Source organism: Halichoerus grypus, chromosome 10, assembly GCF_964656455.1.
Source record: "Halichoerus grypus chromosome 10, mHalGry1.hap1.1, whole genome shotgun sequence".
Classification (NCBI taxonomy): Eukaryota; Metazoa; Chordata; class Mammalia; order Carnivora; family Phocidae; genus Halichoerus; species Halichoerus grypus.
The window spans coordinates 49541763-49567846 of NC_135721.1; the positions used below are offsets into that span (position 1 = coordinate 49541763).

The 26084-nt window shown below is 38.7% G+C and overlaps 1 protein-coding gene across 3 annotated transcripts in view; it reads left to right on the forward strand.

The window, feature by feature from the left end:
- EXOC6B (exocyst complex component 6B) overlaps positions 1-26084 on the forward strand; it is a 590843-nt gene that overhangs the window by 404843 nt on the left and 159916 nt on the right. For all 3 annotated transcript variants that reach the window (XM_078056409.1, XM_078056408.1, XM_078056410.1), the window contains one exon: positions 7597-7738. In XM_078056409.1, coding sequence (XP_077912535.1) covers positions 7597-7738 — 142 coding nt within the window. The remainder of the gene's footprint in view (positions 1-7596; positions 7739-26084) is intronic.

Below are 26084 nucleotides of genomic sequence, written 5' to 3' on the forward strand. Positions count from 1 at the left end.
AAAATCTTCAAAAAAAAATTATAAAAACCAATGTCATTCTTAATCTCAGGAAACAAACTGAGGGTTGCTGGAGTGGTGGGCGGTGGGAGGGATGGGGTGGCTGGGTGATAGACATTGGGGAGGATACGTGCCATGGTGAGCGCTGTGAATTGTGTAAGACTGATGAATCACAGACCTGTACCTCTGAAACAAATAATACATTATATGTTAAAAAAAAAAAAAAAGATACTAGGAAGGGAAAAATGAAGGGGGAGAAATCAGAGTGGGAGACGAACCATGAGAGACTGGACTCTGACAAACAAACAGAGTTCTAGAGGGGCTGGGGGTGGGGGGATGGGTTAGGCTGGTGATGGGTATTAAAGAGGGCATGTATTGAATGGAGCACTGGGTATTATACGCAAACAATGAATCATGGAACACTACATCAAAAAAAAAAATTTAAAAATAATCAATGTCGTTTACAACATCAAAAACCAGGAAATACTCTGTAACAAAGAAAAATGTGCTAAACATGTGCACTTAAAACTGTAAAACATTATCAAAAAAAAAAATTAAAGAAGATCTAACTAAATAGAAAGGTATCCTGTATTTATGGACACAACATTAAAATGTCAGTTCTCCCAAAATTAATGTAAAGCAACTCTTCTCCACCAGGCTTCTGGGTGAGAATTAAACCCCAATGCCCTAAGGCATCCATGATACATAATGAAGTAACATTTCTTCTATGTATGTGGAATTGTACTAGCTATACCAATCTTGAAGGAAATGAGTATAGATGCTAAAAAGCTGATTTTAAGGTTTATATGAAAATTCAAAAATTTAAAATAAAATAAGACTGTTTTGAAAAGGGGGAATAATAGAGAACTTTATGCTGCCTGATTTCTATATTTACTGTAAAGCTTTAGTAAGTAAGAGAGTGAAGTATTGGCATAAAGATTGACCAAGAGATCAATGGAACAGAATAGGGAGTCTGCTTTTCAACAGAGGTGCCTATGCTGTATGACTGTGTTGCACACTAATATTGAATATTACAGTGTCCACTCTATTGAAACTAATATTACACCACATGTTAACTACCTGGAATTTAGATAAAAACTTTTAAAAAATAAATAAAAACATGTTTGACAATCTCTACCTCCACTCACTACCAACATGGACAATAAACTTGAACAGGTACTTTTTAAAAGAGGTTTTCCATTTGACCAGTAGGCATATGAAAAGATGCTTTAACAGAATGACTCATGAAGGAATGCAAATTGAGACTACAATAAGATACCACTATGCACCGCAAAATAGCATGAATTAAAAAGCCTTACGATACCGAGTGTTGGAAAAGATATGGAACAACTCTCATACATTGCTCATGGGAGTATGAAATGGCACAATCACTCTGAAGAACTTTGGCAGTTCTTAATAAAATTAAATATATAACTGCTCTGTGATCTAGCAATCTCACTCCTAGGTATTTTTCCAAGGAAAATGAATATTTCCACTTAAAGACTTTATTCACAATAGCCCCCAAATAGAAATAACCCAAATACATACCAGTAGAACAAAATGAATAAACAAATGGTGATTTATTCATACTCCTCAGCAATAAAAAGGAACAAACTATAGATACATGCAATAACATGGATGAATCTCAAACACATGCCGAGTGAAAAAAGCTAGGCACAGAAGAGGACTGTAGGGTTCTTTTTATATGAAGTTCAAGAACAAACAGAACTAATCTATGAGGCCATAAGTCAGAAAAGTTATCTCATGGTGTGGGTGGATCTACTGATTTGAAAAGGGCCTGAGAAACTTCCGAGTTGATGGAAATGTTCTGTATCTTGAGCTGGATGGCAGTGTTATAGGTTTTTACATATGAAAAGTTCATCAAGCTATATTCTTAAGATTTGCACATGTACTTTGTAATTATACCTCAGTAAAAGCATGCATTGCAAAAAGTGTTTTTTAAAGATTTCTTGTGTTTCCTAAAAGGTGACTGAGAATAAGAAAGTGAAACAAGTGGATAAGTCTCAGAACCAGGTTTATAGCATCTAATAAATCTCTCCTCTGACTTCTCCTTCCATCCACATCCTGAGTATGTACTCCCAGTTTTCTGTGGACTAGGCTTTTCTCTTTGGACTTCTTAATTTTTTCATGCCAAGTTATGTAGGGATTGTTTTCTTTTATTTTTTGTTATCCTTTTCTTATTTTTGATTTCTAGGTGTTCATCATCTCATTGTAGGCTCAAATAACACTACATATGTTGTCCAGCATATTTTGACTATCATCCTTGGGCCTCATTTTTTTTTAAGCTGTTGGAGAACTTTTGTTTGTCTAGAATGGGGATTTATGTGTGATTTTAATGAGAGGATATTTATACAGATTCTCTAATTGAGTTTAAGAATGTTCTTTGGACAGGATTGTAAGACATGAATTCAGTTTGGTGGGAAAATCTACTTGGGGAAAATGTGTGATTTTTAAGGTAGTTTAAGGATCATAGTGAAGTGAAAATTTGTTGTGGGATTTCTGCAGCACATGGGAACAAAAGTTCCAGGCATGGGTCCCAGGTGACAGAAACATATGGGAAGATCCAGAGCTCCTCCGAACGTAACTTATTGAATGTCCATCCTAAATAAATAGAAGGCTTAGAGCTCTCGAATGAAGTGGCCTCATCCAGAGCTATGGGCTATTGAGGAAAAAGGAACAAGGTAGCTTCCTTGTTCAGTGAAGGAAAGGAACTTAAAAATGAAGTTCCAAAAGATCAGGTTCCATGGGGCAGGCAGAAGTAAGACAAAGATCCATGTTAAAGGAAATGCCTATGGTAGAGGTCATGGTTGAAGGTCAAGGAAGCGGAGGCACCAGGTATACAGAGAGAGGGAACAATTTATAGGGTGGCTTTACATTCTCTCTGAGTAGTTCGTACTCGCCTTGCTGGATCATTTTCTGTGTCTGAACTTTTCCCTGTTTCACAGTGAAATAATTCATTAAATAACTTGAGAAAGAAAAATTTGACAAACCAAAATGTGAGCAAGGGAGTGTTATTCAGGAGGCAGAAGCAAAAGAGAAAGTTGGTGTGAAAGGACAGCTCTCTTTTACAGCAGAGTTCCTAGCACTCTGCATTTGTCTTACTGTGAAACTTGCTAAGATTACCCCAAGAAAGAGAAATTTGGCTTTGGCCATTTGCAGTGAGTAAGACAAGATCGTTGGTGGTCTTGGACTCAGGGTCTGATCCCAGTACGTTGACAGAGAGCTGTGGTTGGAGTCCATTCTCAATACCTACTGTGAACTCAGCTTTCTCTTGATGAAGAAAGGAGAAAAGGCTTCCCGCTCAGTATCCTGGCCTTTCAGATTTGTGTGATTTGTATCTTCCTGCCCTCTTCATTCCCTTATCCCATGTCACAGAGCAACAGAAACATGTAGCGACTACCGAAGTCCCTTTACTGGGAAGCAGGATCAAATGATTGTTAAAAGTCTTTGAAGTCTGACAGGACTGGATTCACATCCTAGATCCACCACTTACAAGACATAGTCAATAGCTTAACCCCTCTCTCCTCATCTATAAATCAAGGATTAAATACCTTATGGGGTTATTACGAGAATTATGTGAGAATATTTTCAAAACATTTGGACATAGTCAATGCTCAATAAATCGAGGCAGCTGCTCTGGTGATAGTGGTAGAGATATTGGTTGGGATTGATGATGGTGATGCTTTCTCTAAGCTTTTCACCTCTATTCACTTGTGTTCAGTGATACGCACTTAGTATTGTGTAATTGAAGTACATTGTAATTGAAAGTAATGAATACTGAGCTTTCTGTAGGTCTTTGAAGGAGTCTGGAAGATTTTTGTACATTGGTGTTTTTTTAAAAGATTTTGTTTATTTATTTGAGAGAGAGAAAGCAGGAGCGGGGGGAGCAGCAGAGGGAGAGGGAGAAGCAGGCTCCCCACTGAGCAGGGAGCTGGATGCTGGGATCGTGACCTGAGGCTAAGGCAGACACTTAATCGACTGAGCCATCCAGGTGCCCCCTATACATTTGTTTTAATTGAGTTTAGTTGTGTCTTTGTGTAAGAAACAGTGGATATCTCTTCCCTTTTCGTAAAGAGAATCAGATACTTCTGAGATACAAAGTTAGGTATTAGTGTGTATCTACTTTGCACAGTTTGGATGCCATAGTTTCTTTCCTTGCAAACCATATGCTTTTCGAGAAAATGTACATGCATGATATGACGGTGCAGTATATCACCCCGTGTAAAGTATTATGATACAAGGAAGACAGTAAATAGAGTAGGACGTAGAAGGGATAATTTGAATTAGAGAATATAAATCTGGGTATATTTTTGAAGTGAGTGAGTTGATTTGGTTACCAAAGAGCTACATGGTGAAAATCAAAAAAAGTATTTTCATGGGTCTTGACTCATGGCCAGTGATGGTTCTCACTATGGTCATAAGCCTGACTTTGAATTAACATCATGGATTTTCTCACCAGTTGACCCTCTCCCTTTCCCAAACTTAAAAAAAAAAAAAGTAATTGTAACTGGATTGAAAACTAATGTGAACTATTTAAGTGGTTTGGTAGTGGACTTTCAGTTCATTTAGGTGATATTGATTGATTGTCTTGGAGTATGTAAATATTGTAGAAGCATTGAATGGCAACATGATGTTGCCTGTTGAGCTAGTTATAAGACCTTGTGACTCAAATCGCCCTGCATCCCAGGTTCCTTCAAAATATGATGATAATTCTTAGCTCATTTTTCATCTTGTTTTGCATTCTATCTTAATTCTTATGCATCGTACACTGGCACTATTACAGCTTCATAAGATACAGCCTAGATGTGATTAGGTTGATTTGAAACTGTTCCTAGAGGTATCCAAAAGGCAGTTTATGGGACATTTCATCAGTTTAGGTTTTCCTAAGTCCCAAGTTCTTACCCTGTCCTAGAGATTGTGGCTGCATGTTCTTAAAATCCGCTTTGTAATAAGATTACTTAATAAATAGGATGAAACTACCAATTTTTATTGCATAGTGTGTTGGTTGTTATTGCCTGAGTCTGTGTTTATCCTTTCTTGAAAAGCCTATGGACACCTTGGTGGTAATGGAAACCAGAAGTGAAAAGGGGAATGGGTAGCGAACTGTGAATTAGCAAAGTTCCAAAATGCTTTCTAGAGTTGGCAAAATATTTAACAATGAACACATTCATTTCTGCAATTATCATTTTGTTTGGAAATAAATAATTAGCTTGAGGGGAAGTAGGGTATAAAGTAATTGGAGGGCAGTTAAATAACTCAGTATGTTAAGAGTAGTATAATGCATGATCATGTATAAGTGCATTTGGCTTTATTGATTGATATATATTGATCGGGACTTGAAAGCCAAGGCTATGTTTCATGTTAATATGTTAAGATTAATAAGCCATTTGCTATTTTGAGATGAGTAATGAGTCAGGAAGATCGACTAACATTGCACAGCCAATAAGTGGTGGAGAATAAAAATTGAGACTTTCTGACTCTAAGCTAAGCTATCTTATTTTTATTTTACCAGTCCAGTTTTGCTTTTCCTTGGCAATCTATTTTGGCTGCTGAAACAAGCCTTTCAAGTGCTATCTTCTTCAGCCTCTAGCTTCACTGGGCTTTTAGCTCTTTGATTTTCACAACATCTCCATGTTCAGCTTGTCGGGTTCTTTAAGTATCTATCTTGGCCTAGATAATTATGTTGGGCTACACATTAAAAAGAAAGCCACAGCCAATACTCAGTATTTGAAGAGTTGGCTCCTGAACTGCCACTCTCTTACCTGTGTGGGCCTAATCTATGTCTTGGATAACCCATTAACGTTGTTATCATCTGGACCAGGTTTTGCTCCATGGTTCCGTGTCAGACAGTGTAAGATTTACTACTGCTTTTTAGGTGATGGTGTAGCGGAAAGATACAGATTTAGGACTAGGTAGAAATACCAAAGAGCTGTATGAGTGTCTAAATTTCTGAACTTCCCAGAAAGCCTTAGTGTATTCATCTACAAGAAAAAAGAATATCAACTTCTTGCTGTGATTCAGAGAATGAGATGAAATAGCATAAGATGTCAGCTGCTTAAGTGTAGCACATCTTGGGCGTATGGTAATGCCCAAGAGATGGTTTCTTACCCTTTTCTCTGGCCTCTGCTCTGCACTGCTGTTTCTGGGCATCTGCTTTAGGCTTATCCTCATTCCTTCACTCCACTCCAGCTCTCACTGTTGAAAAGCCACAGACAAGGCTTCTCACGTCTTTGATCTGCCCCCTCTGATTGTTCACCCAGAGCCTGTAACTGGTGAACTTTCTGGCTCCTTGGTGTGCTACCTGTTCCTGGTCTCCAGTGGGTTTAACTGAATACAAGCCATTCAATGTGGATTTCATTTATAATGCAGCTTCTTTCTCAATTGGCCTGTACCGTACTCCCTAACTTAAGTATTTCCATTTGTTGTCTTAAATCATCCAGAGTGTGGATCTTCGGAACATACAAACAGAACCGTATAGATGAGGGACACTTTTTTTTAAGATTTTGTTTTATTTTTTTAAGTAATCTCTACACCCAATATGGGGCTTGAACTCACAACCCCGAGATCAAGAGTCACATCCTCCACCAACTGAGCCAGCCAGGCACCCCTCAGTGTTCATTTTTTTAAAAAAACAAAATTCATCCTTTTAATTATTCTTTTTCAGGAAATTTTAATTGTTCTTTTCATTTTTTATGTGTTAAATCATAAAGCACTTTGGTTTCTAGATAAATTAAGGAATGAATGGTGTTTACATTTGTTTTTTAAGAATTATAGAAATTTTGGAGGGGACTTTTTGAAATTTATTCTCTGCAGAAAAATTCCTTTTTAGTTTAATTAAGATTTCGGAGGGCCACCTGGGTGGCTCAGTCGTTAAGCATCTGCCTTCGGCTCAGGTCATGATCCCAGGGTCCTGGGATCGAGGCCCCCCCCCACCTCCTCCCCGGCTTGGCTCCCTGCTCCACGGGAAGCCTGCTTCTCCCTCTCCCTCTCCCACTCCCCCTGCTTGTGTTCTCTCTCTCGCTGTGTCTCTCTGTCAAATAAATAAAATCTTTAAAAAAAGAAAAAGATTTTGGAGACAAACCATGAGAGACTCTGGACTCCAGGAAACAAACAGGGTTACAGAAGGGAGGGGGTTGGGAGGATGGGGTAGCTGGGTGATGGGTATTAAGGAGGGCACGTGTTGTGATGAGCACTGGGTGTTTTACACAACTAATGAATCGTTGAACACTACATCAAAAACTAATGATGTACTATATGTTCCACTAACTGAACATAATAAAAAAAAAAAAGGAAAAAAAGAATACTGTTTATCTTTTGTTGATTTGGGAAAAAAGTGCTTCTTGAATAAATAGCTGGGCTTTACAAATTTTAGTTTCATGTTATAGCTATATAACTCATGGTGATGAAGGTAATATTTAAGATGATTGCCACCAGGCACTATTAATCCAAGATTATTGAATGCCGAGGATACCATGAAAAAACTTAAAGGAATTCCTAATTGAAAAATAAATTCTTGTAATTTTTGTTGGAATTTGATTTTGGTCCATTAACATGATGATTTACACTCTTATATTTCAGGGAAAGGTGGCCCAAACAGCATGTATGTCAGCTTGCAAGCACTTAGCCACATCCTTGATGCAACTTTTGCTGGAAGCTGAAGTAAGACAGCTCACCCTGGGAGCATTACAGCAGTTCAACTTGGATGTCAGAGAATGTGAACGTAAGACAGGGAGCCATCCCTTTGCTTGTTTGTTTTACCTGAGTGTGTACTCCCTTCTATGAAAAAAAATAAGTTTAGGTCTGTGGGGTCTTTGTTCCCGACGGAGTTGACGAATACCTGGATGCCAGAGACAATTTGAAGGGTGTGTAGAAATAGTCCATCAGCAAACTCATTTGAGCACCCAGAGGTGCCTAGGCCCCTATGTAGAACAGAGATCTCTGGCCACTTAAACAAGTGTGCAGTCTAGAGGGGGATAGAAGGCAGACATGCATTTCATACACACCAAAGAAAACCTGATTCGTCCAAAGACTTCAAAAGAATGCAGTTCCCAGCCACTTTTTTTTTTTTTATATTTTAAAACTATTTCTACATCTTACCTGCAAACTCTTCTTCATCTAAAGAACAAATGTGTGTGCATTTATCAGTCAGAGATGCTTTCTATTACAGGTAGAAACAGAAAATTTTAGACAGAGTGGTTTACAAAATAGGTTTTATTTTTCTTAGAGAGTTGCTTTATTGATTTAGTTGCTCAGTGGTGTCATCAAGGACTTGGGCTATTTTTTTTTTTTTTAGTAGAGTTGACACAATGTTACGATAGTTTCAGGTGTACAACATACTGATTCAGCTTCTCTGTACCTTATGCTGTGCTCCCAAGCGCAGCTCCCATCTGCAGCATGCACTACTATTACAGTACTGTTGACTGTATTCCTATGCTGTGCCTTTTATTCCCGTGACTTATGCGTTCCTTAACTGGAAGCCTGTATCTCCCACTCCCCTTCACCCCTTTGCCCATTCCCCCACCCCTTCTCCCTCTGGCAACCAGCAGTTTGTTCTCTGTATTTAGAGATGTGCAGTCTAGAGGTCTGATTCTGCTTTTTGTTTGTTTATTCATTTGTTTTGTTTTTTAAATTCCACAGATGAGTGAAATTATATGGTATTTAGAGGACCCAGGCTCTTTTGCTCCCGCTCCTCTGCCATACTTAAGAGTGTGGACTTTTCCTCTTCGTACATATTATTCCTTCTCACAGATATATTATAGTCAGAAGAGACTCACATTCCCTCAAAAAAATAAAAACAGAAATGCCACATGACCCAGTAATTCCGCTTCTAAGTATTTACCCAAAGAAAACAGAAACACTAGTCTGAAAAGATCTATGCACCCCTATGTTTATTGTAGCATTACTTACAATAGCCAAAATATGGAAACAACCTAAGTGTCCACAGAGAGATGAATGGAGAAAGAAGATGTGATATATATCTACAATGGAATATTATTCAGCCATAAAAAAGAATGAAATCTTGCCATTCACAACAACATGGATGGACCTAGAGAGTATTGTGCTAAATGAAATAAGTCAGAAAGAAAAAGGCAAATAACATATGTTCACTTAAATGTGGAATCTAAAAAATAAAACAAAAAAAACCCCAGAAATAGACTCATAAATACAGAAAAACTGGTGATTGCCAGAGGGAGGGTGGGAGATGGACAAAATAGGTGATGGAGATTAAGAGGTACAAAATTCTACTTAAAAAATAAAGTGACAGGGCGCCTGGGTGGCTCAGTTGGTTAAGCGACTGCCTTCAGCTCAGGTCATGATCCTGGAGTCCCAGGATCGAGTCCCACATCGGGCTCCCTGCTCGGCAGGGAGTCTGCTTCTCCCTCTGACCCTCCCCCCTCTCATGTGCTCTCTCTCATTCTTTCTCTCTCAAATAAATAAATAAAATCTTTAAAAAAAAATAATAAAAAAAAAATAAAGTGACAGAGGTGAAAATTAGAGCTTAGGGAGTATAGTCAATACTGTAATAACTTTGTATGGTGGCTCACTTGTGGTGAGCATTTTGTGATGATATAATTGTCAAATCACTATGTTGTACACTTGAAACTAATATAATATTATAGTCAGCTATACTTCAATTAGAAAAAAGAAGAGGAGGAGACTTACATTCAAGACAGGAAAAAAAGAGGCCATTCTCACTTATTCCTTTTATTAAGAAAATTAAGACCTTTTCAGGAGACCCCTAACAAACTTCCCTGTCTGCCTCATTGGTAATAGAACAGTTACATGGTCACCTTCAGCTCTAAGGGAAGCCACGAGATTATCTGGCAAAGTGACAGAGGACCATTGTTATCGGGATAGTTGATTCATCATGAATCATCCCCTTGGAGTTGAATACAAAATTAGTTCTGTTTAGGAAAGAGAAAGAAGAAATAAAGAGTGTTCTGGTGTTCATTGTGCTGTCAGTGAGAAATGAAAATGAACAAAAATGCTATGACAACTTGAATTTTTTTTTTTCTGATTCGAAGAAAATCAGTGGAAAATTCTAAAAGTGTGCTAATACTTCTTCCCCATTTTTTAATTTTTACTGCCTGTTGGTTTCCCTTGGTTGACTTTTGATGGCTAGAAATTAAGGTTTATTGACTATGCTGTTCTTAATTAATTACTTACTGGAGACTTCCAGTTTCAGTCACCACAGAATAACAGGTATCAACGTTGTTTCTGCCATAAACAACTGTAAAACTGGATAAACTGTATAAAGCAATTCTTTTCATGTATTTGGCAGTAGACAGCACAAAGCTGTGATCTTTCAGAAAGGGGAAATGCATAAGGTAAACTTGACATTCACTCTTGTTTTCTGTCTGGGGGGACTATCCAAACAGCTGCACAGGAAAGTAGAGCCCAAATCAAAAGCAGGGTTTTACACAGAAAAAAACAAAACAAAACAAAACAAGAAACAGAGATTGGCCCAAGGGCTGGTGAGGCAGCTGGGATTTGTGGGGCAAGATACGAGGGAGCAAGGAATTGTTTAGCTCTAGAGGTCTACATTGGAGAGCCCTTGAGTCTTTGGTCAAAAACTAAGTTGCCATGTGCAGGGTAAAATCCTGTGAGGCCTGGCAGAGAACAGCCATTGAGGGTCTGTGAGTTGAATAGGAATGCCAGAGGTCATAGAGTGCTAAGAGACATTGGAATTCTGACCAACCAAAGTTGAGAGACCAGCTAATCATCCTGTACATTCAGTAAGACCCCAAAAAGTTAGGCCTTAAGAGTACTCAAGCTCTAGAGTAAGAGCCAATCTTGATCCACCCTAACAAAGCCTAATAATGATTCTTAACAAGATAAAGGTGATCTACCAATAAAATAACTACCTGCCAAAACAAAACTCAACTGTCTTTGAAGGAAGAGGAACACACAAAAAATTTCAGACTCTTAACCACATAGCCTCAAAAATTTCACAGCAAAAAGCTAAGATTTGACATGCAAAGAAACAGGAAAATGTGACCCATAACAAGAAAAGACAGGCAATAGAAATAGGCCCACTGATAACAGAAATGTGGAAAACAACAGACAGGGCCTTTAAAAATCTGCATATAGATATATTTAACACTTTAAACTGTAGCTTAAATAAAAAGCTTTGATAAAAAGCTTTGATAAAAAGCATTAACCCATTGATTCAAAAAGCTCAATGAATCTTAAGCAGGATAAACACAGAGCCACACCGAAGTACATTATGGTCAGATTGCTAAAAAATAAAAATAAAGAGAAGAGAAAATCTTAAAAGCATCCAAGAAGAAAAGACACATTATATAATGAAAGGCAATGATAAAATGACTGCTTCTTATCAGAAACAGTGCAACCGGAAGGCAATAGAATGTCTTCAAAGTACTGAAAGGAAAGAAAAACAAAAAAGGCCTGTGAACCTAAAACTCTGTCTTGTAAAACATATCCTTCACAAATCAAGATTAGATAAAGCCATTTCACATAAAGAGAAGTTAAGAAAATTTGTTTACCAGGTTTGCACTACAACTCATTTAAAAGGTAGTTTTTCCAGTTGAAGGGCAATACTCGATGCTGACTCAGATCTACAAGGCAGATTACATTGTTCAACGAGGTCTACAGCAATAGATACATCTTTGTCTAGAATCTTCACACTACCTTATTAAGACAGGACATTAACTCCCCTTTTCTTGAATCTGGGCAAGTTTGTGACTTGATTATAACCAACAGAATGTGGCAGAAGTGGCCTTTGTGACTTGGGTGGCTAGATCATAAAAGGCAGTGCAGCTGTCATCACCTTAGTTAGCTGCTGCCTAAGAAGTCCCCCTACCTTGAGGCCTCCATGATGTGAGGAAACCCACATCAGCTTTTTTGGGGAGACCACCTGGGGAAGCTCTGATGCCTGACATGTTACATTTTATGTCATTGGTGCTGTATTTGGTTATATTCCTTTAAATAGTGTTAGATTTTGTTGTGACCTGCATTTACATTACATGGGATTGATTGGAATCTTTCAAGGACTTGCTGTTAAGTTTACATCGGGTCCAGAGCCACTTTTTATGTAGGTCTTATTAACCCCAAATCTAAAGCAACGCCTTTCAAAGGATTCTACCTGATGTCCCAGGTATCTGGAGACCTTTCAGTTCTGGCTGGTGGGAATACAAAATATGCCCATCTCTGTAAAAGCTCCATAAATTATTCAGCCTGTTTATTTCTGGTGGTACTTTCCCCAGTCTTGGGTAGTTTCTTCTCAGACATGCCCAGATTAGTACTCAGCCAAGTATTCAGTGGGACCCTTCTGCAGTTTTCCTGAGTCCTCTCATTTGTAGCTTCCACCACTCTGGTATTTGGCCCTGAAAATACTAGTTGCCTTGGCATTCTGGACCATAGTCTTGGACTTTTCGACTCAGATGGCCATGTTTTGTTTGGATTCCCTCCGTATGCCCGCTTTGCATCACAGCCTGGAAACTGCCTCTGGGTATGCTTCCCTGGTTGGTTTTCTTTCTTTCTGAGATCACAGTCTTGCACTGACTGTCATCTAGTATCTAAAAACATTCCTTCACATGCTTTGTCCATTTTTGAGGGTTTTTTTGTTTTCTCTTTTTTATCCAGTGGGAAGGTGAGTCCTCTTCCTATTACTCCATCATGACCAGTACCAGACTCAAACATCTTCTCATGCTTTTTAAAAATTTTATATTTTGCAGAAACAGAAACTGCTTTTTGTGGAATTGGGGGGGGGGGGAAGATAAGTACAAAGAGAAAATAAAAATCACCATATTCTCATCATTCAGAAATAAGTATAATTCCAGGGATTATATTCAGAAGTGATAATATCCAGCAGCCACAGAATTTTTTCTAGAAATCATCCATCCAATTCCTTGCATCTAGTTAGTCCAAATTGTTTTACATGCCTCTGTCTTAACCAGTTATTTACCAGGAGGATAAAAACATAATGATTGGCTAGACCAATCAAAATTGATTTTTAGTATTGGGTATAAAGTCATCCATTTCCAAGTTTTGAGGAAAGAGTAGAACCTCATTCTGATATAAAGAAAAGGAAGAACAGGGCTTTGGAGTGGGCGAACCAACCAGGGAATGGAGGTGATAAGGCTAAAAATATACGAGCCTAGAGGAAGAGGAGTGATGGTCTAGGAGAAGCACTGGGGAGTAAGGAAGATGCCCATGTTGTGGCCCGATTCTGGAGGACATTTTACGTAGAAGAGTGAGCAGCTTCTACTTGAGAGAATGATAGGCAAATTGGTATCCTTAGCAGAGACCTAGCTTTCAGATAAGGCTAGGAGGTAGAGAGATCCCTTAATGAAAGGGTGGAAACCTAATAAAGTTTGTTAACCATGCCAAAGGGGTTCCAGAGAGCTAGTACTGTATCTGAAAAGCCATTTGATATTGGTAATAGCCTTTCAGACTTAGGATCAGCCCAAAGCCAACATTTGTAGGGCCTGCGACAGTGCCTCCAATAACCATATTACCACTGAAATTTTTTTCTCCATATATTGTGGAACCACTAAGGTTCATCGATTTAGAGTTTTAATGTTTCATTTCTGATTGTCAGTAATTTATCTGTCAAGAAACTTTCCATGGACATTTATTTTACCTTAAAAGAAAGAATTCTATTCTACGTCTTTTGCTATACCATCCCCCTAATTCTTTTTTCTTTAGATGCTCAGTGGTCTATAAAAAATCTTAAAGAAATGATACATAAGATTCAAGTAACTATACAGAGGCGTATAAAAGCAGCCCCAAATGACAAGATAATTAACACTTACATCTTTCTACCCAGTGGTGTGTGCATGCAGTATTTTCTCTATTGTCTGTGAGTCCTTGCAAGAACTGTATAGGTCCTGAAAGAAATCAAACTCTGGACAAGGTAGAATGTGAATGTACCTTAAGTGTTTGACTCTCAGGCCTGGGCTGCCATTTTCATAGATCCCAAGTACATAGAGGAATTGTATACGTTACCACGAGCCTGAGAAATTCAGCTAGTTTAATGTTGTCATTAAGAACATAGAGTTCAGAGTCAGCTCACTCAACCAAATGGATTCAAGTCACCACTTAGATTTAGCGTGGCCGTGTGTCAATTATTTAACCTCTCACGCGCCATTTATGAAACAGGAGTATAATAGTAGCTAATACTACAGGGATGGGGTCAGAATTAAATAAGAAAATGCATGAAAGGGTTTATTTCATGGCCAGCAAAACACTAACTATGCATTAAGGAGTGGCTTCTCCTGTTATCATAAGCAGTAGCAGCCCAGCAGCTGATAAATATCCAGAACTCTCAGAAGGTCTTTTGCAGGCCACTCAAACCTTTGTCTACAGTTTATAAATCAGGTAGGTTTGGAGATGCCCTTTTACTTGGCATACGAAATTCATTTTTGTTTTTGGTAGCTGTCTGTGAAACTGCTGCGGTCGTCCTGAAAGGTCTGGTCCAGAACCGACGATTTTCCGATTCTCAGCGGGATGCTCTTGTAAGATAGCAGTCAGGCGGCTCAGCTGTTTACAAGAAATAGTAACTATGCTTAGAGCATCATTATCTAACAGGAATGTTGTTGTTATGTAATTCTTCCTGATGGACTACTAAACCAAACACCTTTAAAGTGGAGGCTCTTAGGAATTCAGGAGGTGTGAGGAAAATATTCCTTTCCCTTTCATAATTGACAGTGACCTCTGGGTATTTCTGCTTTGTATAGATTTCATCTTACACCTCCATCTGTCTGTATGTCTTAGATTTGGTTTTGGATGCTGGAACCTGGCAGAGAAACTGGATTTTAAATATTAGCAAGTCTTAATAGCCTGTAATTCACCTCCTTAGCCAAACTTGGGCTGCTGTATCATTCATGTCCTTCCAAGTCAGTCTGTGTCTGGATTTGGAATTTCATAAGCTTTCTCTTTGTGCATTCTAAATAAAGAGGTGTAGCTTCATAGTCAAGCTGAATTACTTGTTTACAGCATTAATTCAGTGATCTGTTCACTTATTCAACAAATGTATGTGGGGCCCCCTACTCTGTGCAGAGTACCATGCTGGAGGCTGGAAATACAATGGGAAACAGTGGATTTTAAATAGGAGAGTGACTTGATTAGATTTTCTTTTTTTTTTTTTAAGATTTTATTTATTTATTTGTCAGAGAGAGAAAGAGAGCGCACACAAGCAGGGGGAGCAGCCGGCAGAGGGAGAGGGAGAAGCAGGCTCCCCGCTGAGCAGGGAGCCCAATGCGGGGCTCGATCCCAGGACTGTGGGATCATGACCTGAGCTGAAGGCAGATGCTTAACCAACTGAGGCACCCGGACGCCCCTACATTTGTATTTTTTTTTTTTTTAAGATTTTATTTATTTATTTGAGAAAGAGAATGAGATAGAGAGAGAGCATGAGAGGGGGGAGGGTCAGAGGGAGAAGCAGACTCCCCGCGGAGCAGGGAGCCCGATGCGGGACTCGATCCTGGGACTCCAGGATCATGACCTGAGCCGAAGGCAGTCGCTTAACCAACTGAGCCACCCAGGCGCCCTACATTTGTATTTTTAAAAGGGACTTTGCATTTATTAGGAGCCATCGAGACCAGTAATAAGGCTGCTGCAGTATAGAGATGCATGATAGAGATGAGTTGGGAGCTTCAGCCTATTTCTGCACAATATTTCAAGCCATGAAAATGAATGAATCAACTCATTTAACCTCTCTGAGTCCATCAATAAACCAGAAGTACTAATCTCCGCTCTGTCTCACAGTATTGTTAGGAAGTGAAATGAGATAATGTATATAAAATCATTTATAAACAGCCATGGAAATTTTATTACATTAATCATTTCTTTACCCATATGCTTTTATGTGTTTTTCTTATTTTCTTTCCTACTTCCACTGTGATATGGTTTATAATGTTAAATGTTTTCAGTTTTTAGTTACCTACTCAGTTTCCTAAATTATTCAAAAGATTGGTATATTAAAAGTATAATATAATTAAGCCAAATCCAGGGCACATTTGGTTGCACAGAAATGCAGCAGGAATTGAATCTTTTAAAATTTGGAGGAATCCATTTCCCAGGACCCATCAGTCTTTTGCACAGAATAAACTGGGCCCTCGAACAAGAAGGTAAGAGAGAATGCACCTTGCCTAATTCTCTCAGTTCTTTAATGGTCAAGTTAATCTGGCCTTGGTTTACTGTTTTGGGAAGGGCTCCAAAGTCTTCCATTTCACCATTCTTATACTAGCCCTCACTTTACAGGTCAGGAAACCAATGTGGAAAATCTACCGAAACTCAGGATTTTGGAAAACAACTTCAAAGTAAATCCATGATCTCACTAAGCCTACTATGAGAGAACATAATGGCAGAACGCCATTTGTCACTTACCCTCCATAAGTCTCCACTCTCACTGAAAGATCAGATAGCTTTCTGCATCCCTAAAGAATTAGCTTTAGCTCAAAAGATCCAGTAGTTCCTAAGAAGTTTTAACATTTCAATCTTTGTTTATACTCACTAAAATAAATGGCTTTGATTCCCCTCCTGATACAGACTCAATGTGTTTTAGCTAATGTTAATCAGGCAAACCTTAATAGGCTTGCTTATGATTTTGCCACTGGGATTTCAGAACTAAAGAATCGAACCTTAAATGCCAGGCCCAAACAACTGCCAATTGGGATAAATGCACTCACTTCTTTTGATTTTCTGCACTACTTGAGCCCACCTATCCTTGACTCCCATTCTATGTAGTTAATTCTCTAGCTTTGGTTACTCACACGTGAGTCTCGCTTAGAGAGGGCTCCAGAATTCATTTACCTATGTCTTCTTGATTCGAGGGAGAGAGAACAGAGTCCTCAGGACTCTGGTGAGAAACATAAGGGAAGCACATGTGACACATCCACACTATATCATTCTTCTTTTGCGGCCTTTGAAGTTTATATGATGCGAAGGGAGTTCTGGCCCTTAAATAACATCTAAACCAGCGCTAAGCCCCAATCTGCATCAGCCCACCAAGCAAACTGTTAAAATAACTGCTGGTTCGTACATTCAGTCAAGCCTCTCCAGGGAGATGCCCTATAGTAATTAATTTGTCAGTCAAGATTATGTTTAGTCGTCCTTGAATAAGTAGTGCAGAATGCATATCCCCACCGTTTTCCCTATTTTTGCTGAGTTCCTAGAAGACTCTTATTTACATTTCCTTCTCAATAGAATTCCTTTCTTCTTTACTTTTATTTTGCATATCGCCCTTTGAGCCCATGTTGTGTTTAGATCCGAGTCACAGGGCAAAATTCAACGAGGGATGGAATATAGTGGAGCAGACTGCTACTTCTCTGGCAGGGAGGACACGGTGGAGAGCATTCGGGAGAAAGCCGGGGGAGCAAGGTTCCACAATTTCTTGCAGTACTCTTGCATCTATCAAGGAAGTATGGTGAGATTATGAAGACAGCTGGTATATCAGTTCATAACCTGAAAGATCAATTTATGCGCTTCATTTTCAACCCACTCAGCTCTCCAGCTGCAGATAGAAGGGAATTCTTGCAATAGAGCCTCACGACGGTCCTTTGTTTCCTTGGATTTTTGGGCTCCACATTCTAGCAAGGACCAGAATTTTCCCCATTTTCATGTTTGCCCAGTGTTGTTCAGAGCTTTCACGTGACTCATATTCTTCCATTTCTTTCAGTTGATCAATGGCAGCACGGCCTAGTCCTCCAAAGCATCACCCTCAGTGGGAACTTGTTCCCCGGTGACTTAAGATAATGCCTTAATTATGAGCTTGGCTGCCACATTCCTCAGACTGTTGACTTCCTGGGAAATGATGGGAGGTCTCAATGCCCTTTTCCCTGCCATCACCTGCTAACCAATTTCAAACATTCTACTTTTTCTCCAAAGTCTTTTGTTGGCCGGCTCAATCCCTAACAATCTGTCTTAATTAGACTATGTTTATTTGCAAGGAACAGAAATCTCTTCATACCAGTTCAAAAATAAAGGAAAGCTTATTTTAAATATATGCATTTCATAGAATCCAAGAAAAAGGTAAACAGTAAATCAGTTAGGTTAGGGATTGTGTCTGCCCTGATTGTTCCTGTCTCCCTAGCACTTAGCACAGTGCCTGACATACGGTGCTTGCTTAATAAATATTTATTGAGTGAATAAAAATGACTTGATTAGCAACATCCTCCATTTCTGGAGCTCTTCTGTCAGCTCTGAGAATGGGAGGGAGTACAAGTCGGAAGTAGTTCGGATGGATGTCATGTGATATGCGCAGCAAGACAGCCTGCGATATAGTTGGAATCCTAAGGAATATTCTTTTAGGAGGATGTACACCTGGCAGGGCAATGATTGGCAACTTCAGTACATATATCCTACCACCAACCTCTATGGATTATAAAGCCATCTTTGCCACCAACACTCAATTTGCAATATATAAACGGGGTAATGCATAGTAATTTAAAATTGTAGATGATAGATGGATTGGCCTTTGAAACCTAGATCTTCATTTTAGCAGTTTGGGCATACTTACCTCTTCCTTTACACCTCAGTTTCTTTATTTGTGAAATGAAGTTACAGTTGGTGTAACTCATAGACTTGTTGTGATGATTAAGTAATTACTCATAGAAAATGCTCAATAACTGTTAGCCACTGTCCTCATTGTCGCTGTCACTGTCATTATCAGTAGAAAGAGTAGTAGGCTGGAAGTCAAGAAACTTGTATTATAACCTCGTGGTTGCCACCAACTAGCTGTATGGACTTGGGAATTCTTTAAACCTGGTTGGGCCTGCGGCTCCTTATTTACAAAATGAGAATGTTGGGCTAGATGATTTCTAAATTTCTGTTTAAAGATAGCATTATTTAGTGTGGGAGGGAAGATCATGTGGATATTTTTATGTCGTATAGAGTTATAAGGATTAAATAAGATAATGCATATGAAAGGCTTTACAGATCCTACATATGTAAGTATTTGTTAACATCGGTAAATATTAAATGTTTATTAGTTTTCATTATAGTTATATACAATGCCATGTTCCCCAGGGGACTTAGACTCAGAGTACGTGGGAGCAGAGAGCAGGCTCTGAGTGACTGCTATCAGGGGCTCTTATACATTCGATGACCACTGGAATAGGTCAATAATTTTTTTCTCAAAGACACTTTCTATATAATTCTTTAAGGCAGGATTGTCTCAGAGTCTGCTTCATACTATTGACTTTTGGATAACATTGGTTTAGGAAGAAAGTCAAGCTGCATAGTGAAGACCTGAAGCATTGCAGTAGCCTGTGGAGAGGTCAGGGTGGTCGTGGGCAAACTTGGAGTTGCCATGATGAAACGTGTTGGTTAAGCAGTCCTGAATTTCAGAGGACACTAAAGAGTATAAATCCATCTCTTGGAAACTCAGTTATCGGGACATGAGTAGTGGTGGAAATAGAGTTAAAGGAGAGAAGTTGGCTCTCTATGAAATTAAAGAAATCTTGGAAATGTTAAATCATTGTAACAAATGGCACCATTTCCTAAGGGATTCTTGTGAAAAGTTTAGAATTGACTTCCTTTCCAATTAAAGTATATATATTTTTTACTTTATCTAAAGGACACTTTTCAGATTGTATCTTAAGCATTTGGTACCTCTTCAAGTCTTAAAAGGGAGCCATCTGAAGAATCTAAGGTTTGAAGAGAGACAAAAAGAGGAAATTTGAGCTTAGTAAAATTTTAAATCCGATCTCTCTGGGTTATATGAAAATAACAGATGCCTCTTCACAGGGTCTGTGTAGTGCTTGAAGATGCAAATGACCTATGGGTAGACTATTGAAGGACATTTTGTGTGTTTCAGTATCATTAATTTCAGATCCCCTAGCTTCTATCTTCAGCCTCATCTTTCTGAATTATAATTTTAAAACAAGCTTTCTCTTTCTGCTCTCTTCCGTCTGAGAAACAAAAGGTAAGAAGATTGATGATAGACTTTGAGTTCATATGCAGAAAAATAAACTTTTTTTTTTATAATTTGCAGTGCTTTGCACATGGGCAAATCTAAGGATAATTAGTCATTATTACTTTTAATATGATGGAGACAATAACTTGTTCCATGAGGCAAGCTCCATGGCTAATGAATTTTGTCTTTTGGTTGATCGACTGGTTAATGGAATCAAAAATATTTTGTATTGCTTCTTTACAATTATGCTTTCATTCTCTACTGGAAGTACATAGGAATTTGGGTAGCCAGTCTTAACAGAGCATATTTTTGTTTATCTACTTTATCATTTGTTTTCCCCTTTTCTCAGTTTCATTTTATATTCCTGGATCTGTAATTCTCATTTTGATTCTGGATCTGCATTGAAACTTACAGATTTGCTAGAGAGAATCATGAAGTTGGCAATTGTATATGTATATATGCAGTAATCAAGAGTTCACCCTCTGCATTCTTTTCTTTCTCTGCAAGACCTGGAATACTGTAGATGTCCATACAAGATGTCAGATTTAAAACTCAAGTTCAGTGGGAATTTGTAGGATGAAAATAGAGGCCATAGCCTCTCAGGTACACAGCTCCCAATCAACATATTATGCAAACTCTTCTTTGAAACTCACCGATTTGATTGTAGGGCTTCATCCCTCCCCCACTTCCCAGATCCTTACCAGTTCTTTTTAAATGCAGGGTTGAGCTTGGATTTTCAGATCTAAAATGATGCGGGAAGAGCACAAACTGCAAATATCTTCCTTCTCTCCAAAACAGGCAGTACAAAAGCCCTGCTTTGTTTGCTGTTGTCTTCCCATAACAATAAGGTTTGTCATGCTAGGTGCTGTGCTATTATGATGTGCCTCTCTGCTTTGGAGAACCCAAATAGAAGTCTTCCCTGCCATTAAAATGGCAATGTCACTTCTCTTTGACTATGGGTGATGGGCCCTAGACCCTCTAAGACGACTCTTCTCAGACATGGGTCAGTGAGTAGTACCCACTCAGCAGTTATTTTGGTTTATGGGCTGTAGTTCCTTGAATTCCAGAAGATAAGGAAGTCATTGTCTCTCTGAGCCCACTGCCAGACACCTGGTCATTTGATAGTAGGTGCTGCCAACCTGAGCAGTGAGGGCAGGCAACCTGCTCTTCCTCACCATGGCCGAAGATGCCATCCTTGTCAAGCAAATGGAGATGGATCATGCTGCTCTAACCTTGTTATACATCACTGTCAAGCCTGCTGTTGGCTTCCAGAGATTGGCCAACGCAGACAGAGTATTTTTCCTGTAGTGAATATTACCTTGGATTGTTTGTGGGGTGTAATACAAAGGACCTGCTACATGAAGGATCATAATTTCGAATCAAGGTTCTCTTTCTGTGACAAACTCTCTCATTACCCTAAATTCTGTCTGGCTGTTTGGAAAATGTCATACTTGTCCCATCTCTAAATAAGGGCAGTGACCAATTCCTCTTTGAAATTGTTTAGATTTTTCTTCCTGGTTTTATTTCAAGGGATATTTTGGGGGGTGGGGGGGGTGGTGGCAGGAGAGTTACCTTAAACAGTTGGTAGTTTCCAAAAGGCTATTTTCCTGCTGCATGGCTTTGGAAAGGAGAATACCAGATTTTTGTTTGTTTGTTTGTTTGTTTAAGTGATATTCCAAACTTGGTGCTCCTTCCCTCTTTCTCTACAGTTTCCATTTTAGCTGTTTCCGTTTTTATTCCTTATTTTTTCACAACTTTGAGACCTTATACACTTTGGAAATTATAGGGACCGGAACGATTAAGAAATGCCTTTACAAAGAAGGAAAAAATTAAAAATATATTTTGGTTATTGCTACTTTCCTGTCACTTGACCCTGGTCCCAGACTTGGGAAAAGAGGTTTTTTTACAGTAGAAGGAGTATATTATAGCGATTTCTTACTCTCCAGAATCTTTTTACTGTTTCTTCATTAGAAACTTAAAAAAACAATTATTTAAAATTTTTCATTAACCCCCATAATTTGCTTTAAAACACCCAAAAGCATTTTTAGGGAGAAATGAGCCAGTAGAAATCATTGCTCATCTTAATCATTGCAAACCTGAGACCTCACCACTAGCCCCAGAACAGCATATAGCCATCTCTTTCTGCTCTGTCAGCTAGCTCCAAGCATCACCTCAGCTGTAAGTTATTTTATTTCTTTAGCATTGCTGACTCCTTCCATCAAGCCATTTGTACATCCCTTTTACTCACGTAGGCCCTAATCTTAATGCTTGTAATAAGCCAGAGTCTCCCAAGAATATCTGATGCGTTCACTGCTCTCGCTTGTCTCCAAGTATTTACACTGGGGCATTTTATACATTTCATATTTTCTTTGGCCCTTACTTCATGTCTTTGGAGCTGAGGCCAGTAAACTATTTATTTTAATTGAGCCATTTTGTAGGGTGTAAATCAGGAAGCCATATTAAATAGCATATTTATTTAAAAATTAGTTTAATTGTTGAAAATTGACAGACTTCTTGCCCCCAGGTCTGCAAGAAGTTCCCATAACATTCTAATCCATCTGCTACTTTTAGGTGGAACACACCTTATACATCTCAAAAAATTGATGAAAGTCCTAGTTTCTATAAGACATTTTAAAAGAAAACATTTCGTGTCTTTAAATCATTACTTGCTCTGGTATTTCAGCATTTAACAGATTCTGATGTGAGTTAAACCCTCTAGTCTGCTTTTAGCATTACAAATTATAAAAATTTATCTTTTTTCTCTTTTCCTCTATTTTATCGATTTGTGTGTATATATATATATGTGTGTGTGTGTGAGTGAGAGGAGAGAGAGGGAAAAGTTGAGGAGACCTGAATTTCTCCAGAAGATCACCTTAGCATTTCCAATTTTTATATTTCTAAGATTGGAACTTGGAAAACATGAGGGAAATATCATTGCCAGTGCTTCCATTTAGAAAAGCTAAGTTTCCTGTGAGTCGATGTATAGAATTTTGTAAGTTTTGCCTATAATGTTCTGTAATTGTGGTTGATCCATACTTTACTTCTATTTTCCACTCCTGTCCTGAGAGGAGAAAGTGGTATGGTGGGTCACTGGTGAATTGAGACCTGTGTCTTTCTCTTTGCTTGATCACTAAGTAGCTGTGAATAATACACTTAATCTCTTTTAAAATCTTTTTACTGATTTGTTATATATGAATGGTTTGGACTAGGCTATCCAACTGAACTACATGGGTAGGAGTTAGCCACTCAAGTGGGATGAGGTAGATTGGGAAGGATGTTCTGTCTAAGGCAGGTGTTTGTTTAAATTCTGGGAGGAAATAAAAAGCATGGCATATTAGAGAACTAAAAGTAGTTCATTATGACTGGAGATAGGGTGAAATGAAGTGGGATAGCCAAGAGGAAATGATGAAAATACAATCATTCTTGGATCCTGGAAGACTTATTGAGAAGTATATACTTTATCCTAGGTACATAGGGAGCTTGGTCATGTTTTATTGTATGAGAATGACATGGTCATTTTCTGCTTTAGGAAAATCACTGTGGCAAAATTGTGAAAAATGCATAGAAGAGGGGCAAGCCTAAATACAGAAACTAGCAGGGTTGCCAGATAAAAAAACAGGACACCCAGTTAAATGTGAATTTCAGGGGAAAAATTGAATTTCAGATAAACAGTGAATAATTTTGGGTGCCTGGGTGATCAGTCGGTTGAGTATCTGCCTTCGGCTCAGGTCATGATACCAGGGTCCAGGGATTGGGCCCTGCAGGGAGCCTGCTTCTCCCTCTCCCTTTTCTACTCGCCCCTGCTGTGCACTCTTGCGTGCACGCGCCCTCTCTCTCTCTCTCAGTCAAATCAATAAATAAAATCTTAAAAAAAAACAGTGAGTAATTTTATATAATACTGCATGGTACATGCAAATGTCAGGTAAGATAAGGACTGAAAAAGTGTTGCTTTAGTAAGAAGGAAGCCAAAGTAAATTTTAGAGAGAATACTTTTAGTGGAAGTTAGGGTGGAAGAAACCAGATTACAGAGAGGTCAGGAATGAGTGGAAGATAAAGAAGTTGAATCAGTGCTTGTAAACAACTCTTTCAGAAATTGAGTTTGAAAGAGAAGAAAGAATAAGTTATTTCATTGCCTCTGAGAATTTCAGTGGTTATTTTTCTTTATGTTGCCATTGTTCAGCCTAATGATTTGGGACTGGGGCAAATAACATCAAACCTTTTATATAATGTAACTGAGAATAAAAGAAAAATAATTCTCCCTTTATTTTTTTTGTGGGCATCAGTAAAATTTGCATAGTCATTTTCCTCTTCTTTCTGTCATTCTCTTCCCTTTCTTCTGAATGATGTGCCTTTCTGGAGAAATTCAAATCTCCATTTTCCACCCAATCCCAGCAGTCAGTCTGCTTGAGGCCTGCCCTTTCCCTCCGAGTCACTGAAATCTCTTTGTCAACTGTCCGCCTGTCAGTGGATGGAAACAAGGTATAGCCTAAGCCCCTGCCCAGGCAGTTAACCAGGGGAAAGAATGAGGTTCTCTACTTTTCCCTAGAAAAGCATTTTTGAGGGCTTTTCAGCAACGATCATTTGAAAGACCAGAGTGCTTTTAATACTTGAAATGTTCATTTATCTCCTATACTTTCTAGCACTCAAGATATTCCTTTAAAAGCACCAGTGTATCATGGAAAGAAGTTGCTTATGTGCCTTAAGAAACAATTATTTTCATTTCCTTTTCCTCCAGCTAACCTAAATTCTCTTTAAACACCAGTCTCCCTCTCAGCAGGGCCTAGGGGTTAAAATCCTTAATCCTTCCTCTAGAGCTCCAGAGCTGTGTCCAAAGTCCATTCCTTGACCCTTTACCTAGTAACTATCAGCTGAAGGGCTCTGGTTGCACTAACAGAGATTCTCTTCTTTTGTTTTTGTTTCTTTGTTTGTTTGTTTTAGGGGGAAAAAAGAAAAGGGAAAACACACCCTAAACTGAGTTCTCAGCAGCACAGTTTATGTTCTCTAAGTAAGATAGATCCTGAGGATCCTACGTTTAGGTCTTGACCTCTGGAGGTAAATCCATTAGCCTATGTAACCAGAATGGGAGAATAGTATTTATGTTGATATTGATCTAATGCAGACATTTAACATGGATGTTAGATCATTGTTTTAGAACTTTATATTAAATTTCCATTGTAGGGGAAATACTTCCCAGTGGATACTCGAACAATTTCATGAAGCAAAGAAGCAAAGCTAGTAAATATAGAAAATGTTAACTTTCTCTGGGCAAGATATGTAGAACTTTTTACTTTGCCATGTCAGAAATGATCTCTAATAATGAAGACTTGTTTTAATTTAGTATCTTAAAATTTTTAATTCAATGAAGAAGTGGCCAGGTAGGGGGAAAAAGCATATTATTTTATTGCATCAAATTCCAATAATTTTCACATTAATTATGCTGGGACATGTGTATGGCTATAGCCTAGATGTTAAAATGGACCCCATATCAAGTTATATTGCGCTTGATCTGGATGGGACTTTGTGTTCCAACAGCAATTCTCTGACACCAACTGGGTGTCCTACAATTCAATCCATTTCTAGCACTAACAACCTGGAGTTATTACAGACCCCACAAGTTAAGGAGTCGGTCGCATAAGACTGCCTCTCTTCAGACATCAACCACAGGTCTCAGGTGTCCAAGCCACTCATACTTCTTCCTAGCTGACTGTAGATTCAGGGCTCCCCACACTCCCTTGGGTTCAATAATTCTCTAAAAGACTCACAGAAATCACTGAAAGTTCTGTACTTCTGATTATAGTTTCATTATAAAGGCTGTAACTTGGGAACAGCCAAATGGAAGATATGTAGAGGTCAGGGTCCTGGGGAGGAGGGAGATAGCACAGAGTTTCCATGTCTTCTCCTCATTAGAATCTGGGCATGTCACCCTTCCAGCACATCAATGTGTTCACTAATCAAGAAGATTTACTGAGCTTCGGTGTCCAGAGTTTTTATATGGGCTTGCATTACATGGGCATGATTAAATAAGTAATTGGCTACATAAATGGAATCAATCTCTAGCCCCTTTATGCTCCCTGGAGACTGGGGTTGGGGCTGAAAATTACAACCCTCTAATCATGAGCTTTGTGTTTCTGGCTGGTCTAGCCCTTCCCTTACAACTAAGGACATACTTGAGCAACCTTGTTAG